This window comes from Meriones unguiculatus, chromosome X, assembly GCF_030254825.1.
Source record: "Meriones unguiculatus strain TT.TT164.6M chromosome X, Bangor_MerUng_6.1, whole genome shotgun sequence".
In the NCBI taxonomy this organism is placed as follows: domain Eukaryota; kingdom Metazoa; phylum Chordata; class Mammalia; order Rodentia; family Muridae; genus Meriones; species Meriones unguiculatus.
In genome coordinates this window covers 25721660-25736240 of record NC_083369.1, presented here as the reverse complement: position 1 = coordinate 25736240, position 14581 = coordinate 25721660, and the positions used below count along the sequence as shown (strand labels likewise).

The 14581-nt window shown below is 46.5% G+C and overlaps 1 protein-coding gene across 7 annotated transcripts in view; it reads right to left on the bottom strand.

The window, feature by feature from the left end:
* Window positions 1-2956: 2956 nt before the first annotated feature.
* Dlg3 (discs large MAGUK scaffold protein 3) overlaps window positions 2957-14581 on the bottom strand; it is a 52107-nt gene continuing 40482 nt past the window's right edge. For 4 of the 7 annotated variants that reach the window (XM_021627880.2, XM_060375451.1, XM_021627881.2 and 1 more), the window contains 8 exons: window positions 13870-13969; window positions 10330-10371; window positions 9057-9107; window positions 8394-8495; window positions 7622-7794; window positions 6570-6679; window positions 6181-6272; window positions 2957-5146 (listed from right to left, as the gene is read on the bottom strand). In XM_021627880.2, the coding sequence (XP_021483555.1) occupies window positions 5040-5146; window positions 6181-6272; window positions 6570-6679; window positions 7622-7794; window positions 8394-8495; window positions 9057-9107; window positions 10330-10371; window positions 13870-13969 (777 nt within the window). In that variant the 3' untranslated portion in view covers window positions 2957-5039. Of the gene's footprint in view, window positions 5147-6180; window positions 6273-6569; window positions 6680-7621; window positions 7795-8393; window positions 8496-9056; window positions 9108-10329; window positions 10372-12019; window positions 12066-13869; window positions 13970-14581 lie in introns of all 7 variants that reach the window. The other 3 variants (XM_021627877.2, XM_021627878.2, XM_021627876.2) reach the window with 2 other exon arrangements.

The window sequence follows — 14581 nt, the reverse complement described above, 5'->3', positions numbered from 1 at the left end:
ATGGAGAAGTCCTCAACCATGCTGGGGTAAAGCTTGTTCACGGTATGGCTGTTTTGAGGTCACCCATGCTTCTAGATGTAAGTCAAATGACCTCATTAGACTTTGGTAGAATTGTACTCTTAATTGCTTTAAAGGATAGCCCTAGTTGGGCACCAGGGTTGTCACTTGTCTATGGCACAGGGCAAGTGGCCAGTTATCTCTAGGTAGGGCAGAAGAGTAAAAGAGAAGGGGAATAAGCTGAGCAAGATAAACTGGCTGAAGGTGAATGGAAAGAAAGGAAACGGAGCAAGATTCCAGTGGAAGACGCAAGGTCAGAAAGTAGAGCATGACTGCAGATTCCTGTCCCCAGGGTTGAGACAGACTGTTGCTCATTCATCTGATATACTGTCTGGGGTAACACTTGGGGATATGTGTGAAAAAGCAGTAGACTGCTCTGTGAGAAAAGGCACATAAACAGGGCCAGGACGTTATCTTGAGGGAACAGGGTGCTGGGATGCTTAGGAGCACAGCTGTTTTAAGCTATAGGCTGTGTTAAGCCATGTATGACCACACTGTGCCTCAGTGTCCTTACGTGGAAAACAGTGGTAATAAGGCATCTCCGTTACAGCTATTTTGGGCAATTGAACACGCATGTGTGAATGGTAATGAGATGGCAATGCATAAAAGGGAAGGTCGGTTCTATATCCATGTGGGAAGAGGGAGTGGCCCCGTGAGAGGCAGCATGAAATGAATGAGATTTGTTGTGGTTATTGTTATTGTTTTGATAACCTAACAGCTATAACCACCTTCATCAAAGCGGCCGACTCATTGCAAGACTCCCTCCCGAGTGGATCTTGCAATGAGATCCACATAGTGACCAATGCAGGAACCAATATCTGGACCAGTCACTGCCATCAGACTCTGGGAAAAAATGATAGACAATGTTTCTCTGTGTAGCCTTGGCTTCCCTAGACTCATGGTATAAACCAGGCTGCCTCTGCCTCCCCAAGTGCTGGGATTACAGACGTGCACCCAGCTCATGAATGAGGTTCATAGTACTGATGGATTAAGGCAGCTTCTAGGTAACTGAGATGGTGAGTGGTTATTTCCAGGCCGAGAAAGAACATGAGCCAAAATCAGGCTGGGAGGGTGCTTCAGGGAAAGCAAAAGGTTGGACAGGGTCTGCCACAAAAAAAAAAAAAAAAAAAAGCCAAGGTATGACAGACAGGCCATGACAAAGAGCAATGGACCATGCTGGACAGCGAGGCAGGCAGCACACTTCTTGCCCCTGCTCCTCTGTGGCTGAGTGTTGATGAACAAGGCAGGCAGGGAGGGATTGCTGTAGGAGGTAGTTCATGCAGTCTTATATATATGGAAAAACCACTAGAGGGAATCACCACGCCCAGTGGTGGTGATGGCATTCCATAACAAAGTCTTTGGGGTGTCAATTTTGAAGTTCTAGCTTCTGACAAAGCGTGGGTATCAAAACCTCAGGGGAGGACTGAAGAGCTGTGGAGGCCAGTTTTGCTTTCTCTCATAACGGAGCAGAGGCTTTTGAGGAAATGGAGGCAAGTGGAATTTGGGCTTCAGAAGTTATTCGCAATGACAATATAATGACCTAGAGGTGCCAAGGAAATTACTGAATGGATAAAGTTTAGCGGAACTGAGGCCATGGAAGCACAGCCGGAAACCAGGCCAAAAGACAAAACCCGCGAAGTGGACAGCGAGGCCTCTAGGCCTACGCTATGTTCTGCACTAACTTGCTGGCTACCCTGGAAATGTGAACGCTCGTGTCATTGCTCCCTTAGCTTCATTCATGGCCCCTCAACTTCTACTACACTTGCTTCAAGTGCAGATTTCACTTTCAGGAGCTGATGTCTGGAAGCACTTTTCAAATTAGGAGAAAGTTGGGAATTTGTGCTAGCTTGAACAAAGTATTTTCTTTAGTTGTGGCCATCATCCTGTGGATAGTTGGAGTTCTCCCTGTTAGAGACAACGAGATTTAGTCCGGTTTGGCTGCAGTCAGTAGCAGACTTGATACAGAGACAAACCTCTGTTGACAGTCTGGCCCTACACACTAGGGCCTGTTTCCCTCTGGTGTTTCCAGGTTACTCAGTTGTTTTCTTGGTCTAAGGCTTACTTTTCTCCAGCTGTCCTCTAGACAAGATGAGACATCAACTGTGAGGACACAGTCTCAGCATAGTATGATTACAAGCCACCTGTTTATTTCCTTAGCAATCGTCAAGTGAATTTCCTCAACCCCACAGAGCACTTCAGGGGCCCCCTTTTGTTGGACTACCTTCTAAAAATCGAGAATATAGGGAGGAAAGCTCTGTGCCTATCATGAAACCCCACAAATGAGGGCAATCATGCTTCCTAGGGTTCAGCCCACACACCTCAGGGGTGGCTCAACCATTCAGGTTTCAGTCTTGTACCTTAATTATGGCAATACCACCTCAGGTTTCTTCCCACAAGTTGCCTGCATGGCATTAGCCATGCTCAGAAAGAACTGCTTCAAGCACTTCTCCCAGCTTTTGAGAGCCATAAGGACAACTGCCACCCTCTCCAGGCTGGGCACATCCTACCTCCCCTGTGGTGAAGTGGTAGCCGGCAGGCAGATTTCTCTCTCTGTGCTGTGCTGCCAGGCTGGCCCCTGATTTTCCAACATGCATCTTTGTTATGGTAGCATTTTCCACCTCACATAACTTTTAGAAAAGTGTCACCATTTTGCCACCAAGAACACGGGCCCTAACCAGCTGACAATGTTAAGGGCAACTTCTAGGCCAGGCCAGAAGCCCCGATATACACTTTTGGCTTCGTTTTTAGCAAAGGATCCAGCAACCACCCAGGGCCACACCCTTCTCAAGGACTGCTCCCCTATCCCCAGGCACCAGAAAACATTGGTCTGAGTTATTCTTCCTCGTGTTGGGCCCCAAACACCCTACTCAACCACTTCAAGAAGGTCTCCGAGCCATGGTTCATTGCAACTATCATTTATTAAAAAATATATGTCTCCTTGGAAGGAACACTGGTAAACCAATTATTATCATGCTTACTTTGAATCTTTGCTTTTCTTCCCTGGGAGGGAGGGCTGAGCATTGTTCAGACACGTCATTTACCATCAGAGAATCAATACTCCCTGCCCACCTCCCTCATGAGAGTCACAAATCATCTGTTGCTTTATCCCTCTTTGCCTTCAATCCAGTGTACTGCCCAAGAGAAAGCTGCTGCCTTTTCTTTTTCCTAATTCTGGGCCCCAGATGTCACAGTTAGCCTCATTATGCTGGTAGGATACCTGTGAACAGAGTTCCTGAATGTGGCTGGTAGTGCTTTAAAAGTGTCATCAACACTGCAATGGTCCTAACCCAATTAAGGGTCAAGCAATTCTACGTTCTCCCCTGTGTCATCCCTCCAGTGTGGAGGTGAGGGAGGCACGTTGGCTTCAAAGGAGCACAGTGGGGTGGGGTAGGGCCTGGACCACACCTGCTGCCTGTACTGGCCAAGGGAGGAAAACTATTTGGACCAGTCACTGCCATCAGACTCTGGGAAAAAAGCAACAAGATTTCACAGCTCACCAGTAAGCGAGTCTTAGCTCTACAGCTCAAATTTACAGCATTAAAGTCTACTTTCTTCTTGAAGAAACAGTAAGCTACCAGCTGTTGCTGAGGGGGGCTGGGGTAGGGCAAATGGAGCAGTTGCAAAATAAAAGAACCCAAATCCAACTCACTACATGGCTGGCCAAGCCTGGTGCTCTTCCACTGTCCTAGCACAGAGCTGGAAGGCAAGGACCTCCCCATCCCTGTCAGTGGTCCCATGAAGGAACCCCAGCTAAGTTCAGCTTGGTAACTCCGAGCTCCAGGTTCTACTCTCTGCCCTCACCAGCCCCCTGTTTTCCCTCTGTTGACTGGATGGCCAGGCCTAAGTTATCTGCTGTATCCCAGGCCTGGCTCCTTCAGAACCTCACAAGCCTTTAGAACACTGGCAAATAGGAATCTATGCATTCACTTAAATAGTAAAAGTAAAATTTGGAGTAATGAAAAGGCTGACACAGTAGCACAACATGGTTTTGGTTTAACAGCAGCTTAAAAATGAACAAAAAGGAAACCTCTCATGCAGACACATCAGGCGGCAGAAAACAATAGGCAATTTCATCCGGAGCATCATTAGCCATTCATTCTCTCTTCCTGCACAGGACTGACTGCCCTGCAGGGGCAGTAACTGCTTTCAGTCACGTCTCCAATCTCAAGCTCCCAGCCAAAGCCCCTTCTTTCATGCTGCAGGTTGGCCCCACCTGGAGCAAACCCTAGCTCTGAAGAGAATGACCAAATCCGAGTAAGTGCTTTGGTATAGCACTTAACTACTGTTGTTAACCCCTTCCCAACCAGGTGGAACATAAGATGTCATCTGATTGGAATATGAAAATTAAAGCATTTCTCTAATAACATTGATGGACATCTTCCATAGATTTTCTAGTCCCAATGTATGTGAATATATATATATTATAGTAGAGTGTATAATATATATATATAATAATTTCTATATATTTTATATAAATTACATATATATATATCTATATATAAATAAGATACTTTCTGTCGCTGCTACGTTGCACCGTTCAGAGCTGCAAGCCAGCAGTACGGGGTAGAAATGCCCAGGAGCACTTCATCACATGGGCTATTTCGCTCACTTCACAAGCTGTGCAGTTGTCCAGAGTCTGTCTTTCCATCAGTCCTCCTCTCTTCTCTTCACTTCTGCTGGGTGTTTATGAAAACAACAACTCTGATGGATTTGCACCTGTGCTAGCGCTTGGGAACGGTCCATGCAGGAATGGGCACAGTCACATGATGAGTGAGATGGCATCATCCCAAAAATTAAACTAAAACAAAACAAAAAATTTTAAAAAAGAACAGGACTAGAAAACTCAATTTTTGACAACATATGTAAAAAGGGGGACAAGAACAGTAGTCATTTGTTCTCCCCACAGGGACAGGAATGAAGAGGAAGGAGGGAAGAGGGACTTGATCTCTTCTGGTCACAAGAGAATGGTTGGAGGGGAGTCTTCAGAGTTTTTCAGGGGATGGGACCCAGATGTAGTGCCCAGACTGGTCCTCAATGATTTGTTTGATTTTGTTATAAATCTCTTCCAGTGAGTCACCCTGTACAATGGCTAAAGTGAAGAGAGAGAGAAAAAAATTATCACTGTGGTCCATAATACTGTCCCTATACCCTGGCCATCCTGCCTCTAGTAACAACCTTCCTATGATGCCCCCAGGATATTATGGACCCTCACAGAAGCACGGGGTCTGGCTTCTTGAGTTAACTGTCTGGAGTTCAGAGCAGAAGTATCTAGCTGGATAGTTGTCCAGAGCCCAAGGCTGGACATCAACTGCCAGAGACAGTTGAGACAGTGAGACTTGCAACCAACAGCAGTGTGCTTACTGTAAAGATGTTTGCTGGATACCCACTGCATGCCAGACCCTGAAGCTCCATTGCTTTTCTCTGCCTTGGGCTGGTAGCCTATAATTCTAAAGCAGTTTCACACAAAGATTTGGAAAATCCCAGCTACCCAGGGGAAGAGCAGAAAGCCACAATTTCTGGCAAGCAGCAGAGCTCCTAGGGGCCTTCACATCTGCTGTGTCAGAGGTCAGCTCAGCAACAAGGACATAGATTTGGATGATAAAAGGGAATCCAAAGACCCATGGCATGCGGATAATGTCTGAATTCCTTACTTGGCTAACCCAATGTTAGGAGTTAGAATTACTCATTAACAGTCTGCACATAGACACCCAATACTGTACTTTAAAGGGAATCTTCCCAACCTTTTAGGAATTGGCCTTGTAAAGTGACATGTACACACATGCAGACTGACAAACAACTTAAACACTACACTAAGAAACCATCAACAAACATTTATCAGCACCAAAACATGCAAACCAAAAAAAAAAAAAAAAAAAACCAAAAAACAAAAAAAAAAACCTTAGGAGGAAGAATAGGGATAGACAGAAGAAGCAAAGGAACCAACAAGAGCAGTGCCTGGGAGCACCATGTGCTACAACCTGACTAACTGGTGGCTGACAGGAAACCTGGGTGCCTGGGGAAAGGGCTGTGCTTGGTGACTGCAAAGCTCCCCAGGCATTTTAGCTCTGTCTACCTATCCCTGAGGTAGCGTCTGGCTGGCTCCAAGGAATCCTGCATTCTTACCTGTAAAGTACTCTCCAAACTCTTGCTCCAGTTTCATGGCTTTGTCATAGATCTTATTTGCTTGTTCATATGTCTGCCGTCGGTTCATTTCCCTGCCAAAGACAGAGACACAATACATTTCCAAAGATCCCATGTTTTAATACAACAAAACATTTGAAGGTTCCTGAAAATCTGTTAAACAGACACCTTAAAGTAGCCCATGGCTCACTCCCTCCTCAAAACTTACAAGTCTAAAAGCCCAACTGGGAGGGAGGAGCACACCCAGGCCCCCAAACAGGAGGAAAAGCAGGTACTCAGAGTTGGTTTCAGGCTTTCTCTGGGTCCTAGCCCTGCCCAACAAATCTATTTTATTTCCTCTCCAGGGTCATCTGAGCCCCAAAGACACTTACATAAGTGCTTCAATGGACTTGGGCTTGATGAAAATGGCAATGGGGTAAAGTTGTGCTTGCTGCAGTCTCTTTATAGCGTTGCCGGAGACATCTAAGATGCAGTGCTTGCCCTGAAAAACCAGACCTGTATCAGCTCATCCAGTTCCTGTCTACAGATCCCCACCAAGAAATCCAGTGGCATTTCAAACATCAGCCTGAGGAGAACCCAGGCACACAGACCCTAGGGGCCTGAGAAGTTCCCAGGCACACACACCCTAGGGGCCTACTTCCTGTTTCTGTGATGGCTCATCTTGATTGTCAAAGATCAGGTTATAGCTCAGAGGTAAAGAGCACTGGTTGCTCTTCCAGAGAACTGGGGTTTAATTCCCCAGCATCCACGTGGCACCTCACAACTGTCTGTAACTTTAATTCCAAGGGATATGACATCCTTACACAGTCACACATGCAGAAAAAAACACCAAAGCACATAAAATAATAATAAATATTAAACAAGAAGTACCTTAGAGATGACTGAAGCTCTATACCTTTGAGGACCTTACCAAAAAGGGTTAATAAGGGGAAAGAACTGCCTGAATACAGGTAAGCCCCATTCCATGGCCTTGGAAACTCCAGATGAAACAAAAAGGGGAAAAAACAGAAAGCTCCCCAAGCACAAGTTTCTCTTTACTTTCTTCTAAGCAGAGAAGCAGGTCAGCTTTTCTATGCCCACACTAGCACAAACGACAAACCTCTGAAGCCATGAGCCAAAACTCAATCTCTCCTCAAAGTCATTTTTTCACAGTGACAAGAAATCTGATGAACACAGCCTCTATAACCCAGAAGAGGTCACTGCTCTCTAGGGGCCTTACTCCCTGGTGGCTGAGGCTCACTCCAATGAATATTGCACAACAGAGACATATGCTGTGACTGGTGGCTCAGCACATGGAGAGACACAATAGCTATGGTGAGCAGTGATAAGTTTTGGTCAGGATGTGAGTGCAAGTGGATGCCAGGCCTAAGCATCTGTCTTCTCCATGACTCAAGGGGAGCCAGACCATCTCCTCTCTGCTTACCCTCTCCGCAACTGCCCGCACTGACTGGATGCTGGTCCCATAGAGATTATCGTTGAATTGGCCCGCCTCAATGAACTTGTTGTCCTGAATATCCTTCTCCATCTGTTCCCGGGAAACCACAAAGTGATAATCCTGTCCATCTACCTCATTATCACGCCGGGGCCGGGTGGTATCTGAGGAAGGAAGGAAAAAGAAGTAAGGAAATGTTGTGTGCCACACAGGCAATGATCTGGCCTATAAAAGCCCACTTCATCCTTTCTCACAGGAAGGGCTCAAGGCTACTCTAGTGTTCTTCAGATGAATGAGAAAAAGCATTTTGAAAAAAAATTATCTGGCCTATTTCTCTCCCAAATTCCAGATATTATATGCTTAGGGGTAATGTGGACCAAAATGATGGGGCTTCCCAATTGAGGGTGCAAAACTTGGCATGGGAGTTAAGAAACCCCAAAAAATGATTCCTCAAACCACTTTGTGTACAGTGACGTGGGTTTAATCCCCAGCACCACAGGGAAACATAAACCAAAACAATGATGTGTCTCCCCACTTACAAAACCAATCTTGACCATCACCACCAAAACTTTTACTTCATAGCATCAGGCAAAGCAGTCAAGTTGGATATCAACCCTACCAATCCACCTACTCTGAGGATATCTGTTGCTACCTACTCTCTTCCAGGAGGTCCTAAAAGGCCCTGGTCCTGCACCCTTTCCTTAAAAGTACACACATCCCAGAGTACCAAACCTCATTCCTCTGGGTCTGCCTGGGCTCTTACGTGGCACGCAGGATCCAAATTTATGTGGGAACTCAGAGATCAGGTCATCATTGACTCGGTCCTTCATTGGGCCCAAGACGATCACGGGCCTGGCATAATGTACTGGGAAAGGAGAGCACAAGACAATGAACAAAGGCCCCATGGGGCAGCCAGCCCCACCTCAGAGTAGAGAGGCTCTGTGGCCACTACTCAGACAAGGTGAGGCAACTATGGCTATTCTCTGGCTTTTAATTATAAAGACTTCAAAGAGCCTTTAAATTTGACAATCTTAACTCTCAGGCAAGTCTGAAATCGTAAGCATCTCCCATTCCAACAGATTCAGGAGCAATTTCCACAGAGATCCTAGCTGCTGAGCAAGGTTCTTGCAAAGCAGATGCCCAGAGGAAGATATACAGGTCCTCCACCGTTATAGCAACATCTGCCTCTACTGAAACAGACCTTCCCTTGCTTTCCTCAGAAATCCTCTCTTTGGAAGCCGTCCTAGCAGTGGGCAAAATTATCACAAGAGGTGTATGGAGCATGGCATTCACCCAGTGATGCTTGGGAGGAGCCAAGGACTATATATGCCAAGTCTCCTCCTCCCCTGCCTCCAAGCTACCCTCTGCACTAAATCCCATGACAGGGAGACTGTCACAAAAGCAAGACTCTCAGATGTGGGCTTACTTTCTTGTCGTGTCACTGGCTCATAGGACAAAATAGCATCCTCTTGTCCTTCTGCAAAAATGGAAATACATTAGCACTTTATGATCTGATGAATGTCTATGTGCAGCATTCACCACATCCCACACCCACCACAAAACAGTCTCACTTTCTGTTGGCAGAAAGGCTAAGGAGTCACTCACCAGCCTTGGGCTGGGCTGTTTTCATTCAGTGAAATATTGCCCAATTATGGGCCAAGGCCCAGAAGCCAAGAAGTCTCCACCAAACCACCCCAAGATCTAGGGAACTACTTATAGGTGGTAGTTGGTTATGTTCAATAGCCCCTTGTTCTGAAGAGAAGCTCCAAATGGCCGAAACACACTTACCAGAGTCACTTTACCGGAGTTCAGACACAGCCTAATCCCCAAAGCTGTGGCCTAATGTTGCCCCTTTAGGGGTCTATTTATTTACCAACCTCCTATCTCTAAGAAACATCTAGAAAAGTGGTACATATCTGAGCTAAGGTCCCAGTGCCCTTTAAGAGCAATACTGAGCCTGCTCTCTCCTCATGGTGGACCCCATGCAACCTGGCAATGATGAGGTCTTCCTAAATCAGTCATCCAGACACTTGGTGCTGGGAACCTTCAGTTCCTAAACTAGCTGACAGCAGTACTGGGGAAGGCAGTGATTCCTGACTGGAGCCACACAATACTTGCTACAGAGCTACTTCTAAGCCTGAGACTCCTGGGTGGAGTTTTAAAGTCCTCTAGTCACTGTGTTTCGTCAAAAGCCAGCATTCCCAAAGCTTGTGAAGTTTGAACCATGGCTTCAATGCTGTAGTCATAGGAGCTTTCAAAGCACTTTGGGCAATTTCCTTCTTGACTATGTAACCCAACCAGTAGTTAAGGTGGTCCTAGGAGCCCAGAAAGACAGGTAGAAGCCAGCAGTCATTTTACTTTTGGTCTCTGAGCCAATCTGTAAAGCTGGCAGTCTCAAATGCCTTACATGCCTGTGGCAGGGACCTGATCCACTGGCAGTTTACCCTCCCCAGTACCCCAGGGATGGTTTCAAGACAGGTCCTAGCCAGAGCTACAGGGTTCATTCTCCCTCTAATCTACAAATGCCATGCCACAAGGTAAACGAACTGGCCACAGCATCTCTAGGGGCTCAAAATGTACATGGCTAAAAGGAGCAGCAGCCTCTGAGTAGGGATGGTAGCGGTGCAACACTGGAATGGTGATGGCTGGCTGGGAGGCATGGGGGAGCTACAGGACACAGGAGCATGACACACACTTACTGGAACTGCTTTCGCTGTCACTGGTGTTGGATGTCACTCTCTCTGCAAGCCAACAAGAAAGAGACTCCAATTCAGAACACACCACGGAGAGGTCACATGCAGCACAAACTCAAATGCGCCAGGAGTGAGACACTGAGATGCCAACCAAGCCAGGCCACAGGAGGCCTGCCACATCTAGGCCACCAACTGGGAAGCACAGCTCCAATCCTGATGTTCTGGCCACCTCGTCTATATACCCAGAGCCCCATTCAGTTTGCCAAGTCCCTCCATAGGCACTAGAAGGCTTATTTCCTTTCACAGCAGTTTCTTCATCTGAATCAAGCCAGCTGATTTGGATGGTTTCCAAATCTTCCCTCAAAACTCATCTCCTAAGGCTAATGGGCAGGAGAGAAATGGATAGGGACAGTCAGAGAGAAAAGCCCAGGCATGCTTCCTGCTCATGCATTTTTCTCCCAAGATAGAGAGAAAATCCTGTACCTTTTGTACAAGGTACAGAATTATGTGACACTTTGCAACTTAGGGGCTCATCACTGGATGGATGGGACAGTCACCAGGAATGCTGCTCTGACCTTCAGTGAGGCCAGAGCCTGCCTTCTACCAATGCTGAGGAGAGCAGTGACGGGGGTCCACCACAAGGCACATGTCAAATACACAGAAACAAAAACAACAAGCCAGGAAGACTATCTGGAAGACAAGTCACCCCTCCCATCACAGACAGTTGGGACCTGCCCATCTTGGAGTGTGGGCAAGAAAGCTCAAGCAAAGAGCTGATTCACGGGAGGCATAGACACGGCAGCCCTCTCAAAAGAACAGCAGGCAAATGGAAATGAGACACTGACACACCAAATTATGGAGAGATGCTGCTCGTTTCAGCCAGGACCATGATATGCTGTACCCACCTCCCCAAGGACCTGCTGAGTTGTCTGACGCACGTGGCTAGTCCCTGAATATCCCCCAAGGACAGCTCCTCTGTCTTTCATCTTTATCCTTCATTGGGGGAGACTATATGTGGACAGAGCTCACCTGTAAGGCTATCCTCTGGATATGTGCAGTAAGCAAGGATGGCAGCTAAGGAACCTTCATCTAGGTCCTCCTAATTCCCACTCCAGAATGGAGATGTCGGTGAGAGCTTTTCTGAGATAAAATCACTAACTAAACATGGCCCTAAGGTAGTGTAGATATCTTCACCAGGCCAGCTTGGCTTCTTAGAGATGCTCTATGGACAACTGGCCTTGTGGTAACAGCTGAACTCCTAGGATAGCTCAGATGTGGGGTTCACCCTGTGTCCCATTAGAAGGACTAGAAAAGCTACAGTTTCCAAGCTAAACTTTTTGATGTAGGGTTACTTGGAAGAGATTCAATCCACAGGTTCTTACCCTCTACAGGAAGCTGAACATCAGCTGAGCCCTCACCCTGACCGTGCACCTGGACCCACCTCACTTCTGTGGAGCCCATAAGCTCATACCCTAACACTGAGAGGTGTAGAAAGAAAGCACAGGCAGGAATACTAAAAATTTCTTAGAATACCAGGGGCCATTTGGGGCCACATTTCCCCCTGCCATGAGAAAAGGGTCTCACAGACATTGTCCTCCCTCAACCCTTCACTTTCACCCATGTCCCCTACACCCCCACACTCCATGATCTCCATTCATGCCGCACATACAGTGAATGGTATGGAAATGTGACTTACTCAGGTTCTTTGCTCCATAATAATCGTCACTTAACCCAGGGAAGTCCTGATTTCACAGACAGCAGGGACACAAAGGGGAAGGGGAGGAGAGGAGGGGAGGAAAGGAAAGAACCAGGGAAAAGCCAAAAAAAAAAAAACAGAACAACAACGAAGGGAAGGAAGAATACAGAGGCAGTTGAGCATTAGTGATAGGAGTATAAAGTCCCATGAAGACATAGAACTACAGTGAAGTGAAGACATCTGCTGAATAAAGAGTATCCCATGTCAGGTAAGACATCTAACCCTGATGCTATCCAGCTTGTGGCCGGAAGGCCTTAGTACACTGGCTTTCTGAGGTAGTCTATAGCCCACATACCCATAGCATATGACAGGCAACACTCCAAGGCTCAAAAGCCCCTTCTCTGACCAAAAATGTATAATTAATTGTAGAGCCCACGTCTCTGCTTTGCCCCTGCAACACATCTCCCATTGGTGCATGAAAGAGACATGGCTATATGCCAAGTGTGCAGACAGAATTATCAGCACCCTGGGAGCTTTCCCCCAAAACACCCAGCCTGTCCAAGCCCCTCAAAGTCTTCTCTGTGGTATGGTATAAAGAGCTTCCCTAAGCTTGGTTTCTAGAGAACAGGTACCAGACAGTTGCAACCCTTGGGAAAAGACAATGGGCACCCCTAGCTGGCTAGGCCATTAAACTGTGACAGGTCCCAGGCTGGGCTCCATGAGGAGGTTCTGGGCTTATCTGGTAATAAACTGTGGCAATATTACCTCAGATCTTTATCTCAGGCTCTCACTGCTCACCAGCAGAATCAATCTACTCTATCTCCTGTCACCGAGCAAGCCCAACAGTATGGCCTAATCTTCATCCGGATGAAGACACCTCATTCTATCAGGGTTACCCCAGGTGGCCACAACCCACACATAACATGATCATAAACCAGGTGGGCCTACTAGGGGACATTTTCTACCAGAACTACTCAGTCTCCTGTCAGACCCTGTAGCCCTGGATGAGAAGATTGCTCCGTGAAAGATGGAGGAATGATTGGTAAATGAGAGACATATACAATTTCACAATGACATGAATGAGAACCTACTGTACAAACCTGACCTGGAGTTAAAGTTATTGTCAACGTAACTAGTTTCTGAGGCATGTGGTAAAGTAAGATGATTTAGCAAGATTGAATTGGTTCCTTATGCAGCCCAGTGTTGTTGCCTGTTCTACCAAATGAGCTTTGTGGTTTTCAACAAATCTTTATTTAGATAATGCTGAGTAACACTGTGTCTACATCAGCTCATATGGGCAGGAAGGTTTTCTTGTGGTAACTGGCTCAGCAGGTACCTGGCATAATACAAAGCCTGCTGTGAGTCATAAGGGTATTCTGTGTGCTTACACACACATGTGCATTCCAGAAGCAGTGCCCAGCTTTAGGGATGTGGGGAACAGGCTCTTCTCTTAACATACATGAATGAAATTAAGGGAAAGAAAACACAAGAGGCAGGAGCCAGGAGAGCAATATTTAGTCCCTTGATCTTGTTCTTTTAAAATACCAGTTTCTAACCCTGATACTAGCTAAAAACCATTCCTTATCACAACAGCACAACTCTGTCTCACACTTCCAGCAGAGGTGTCTTGGAGATACTTAGAGCCTCCAACACTCAATCTAAATTAGGAGCTGGACAAATAGGACCTAGCGTCTCCCTGTGCAGGCCAGGTTCTATCCTGACTACAAATAAGCAGGTGCACACAAACAAGTGCTTGGGCAGCCACCAACTCCTTCTAGGGGAAGGGTCAACTGAGAACTAAGAAGACAGGGCTGCAAATGGTCTGCTCTCTGGACTCTGCTGCTACTTACGTTCCTGTATGCTGTTCTCCTGGGCCATGTTTTCTTTGCTCTTGTAAAATGGAAACTTTCGAGAGAGGCGAAAACTCTTTTTACGTTTCGTTTTGACCAACTGTGAAAGAACATGAAGATGGACGGGGAAGGACAGAAGAAAAAAAAAAAAACAACAATGGATTTTAAAGCATGCAAGAAAAACTAAAATGGAGACAATGATGAGCTAAATAAAAGACCATCTTTCACAAATGGAGTCTATGAGATTAAATGAAAATTGATGTTAAGAGGAAATTATGTTTACAGGAAAATGTGGTAGGGATGTTAGATGCTCTACTCAGTCAAGCATCACTCACTGGCCTTCCTACAGAATAAAACTCACTGTTGCCTCCTAGACACACAGCCCTTAAGATACCACTGATACACAGGCATCTACTCCATGCTTCTCTTCCCTCTATTGCTCCACAAGTTCTTTGGCCTTTGCTGCAAAACTCATAAAAAAAACAAATGAGTGATGGGAGAGTCTCCTTTTCCAGTGCTGTCTGAGGGCAAGCAGAAACTCTGGGGATGGCCTTCTTGGCAAGATGATAACAACAGGTTCTGTTCAGGGTCTCCAAGGCTCTGGCAGCGATTGCTGCCAGGAGACAACCAGGAGTGTTTTCATCTTCCCTACCAGCTTCACCACTTCTGGAGCCAGTCACCCAACAGCAGGGCCACACACTACCTGTGGGCT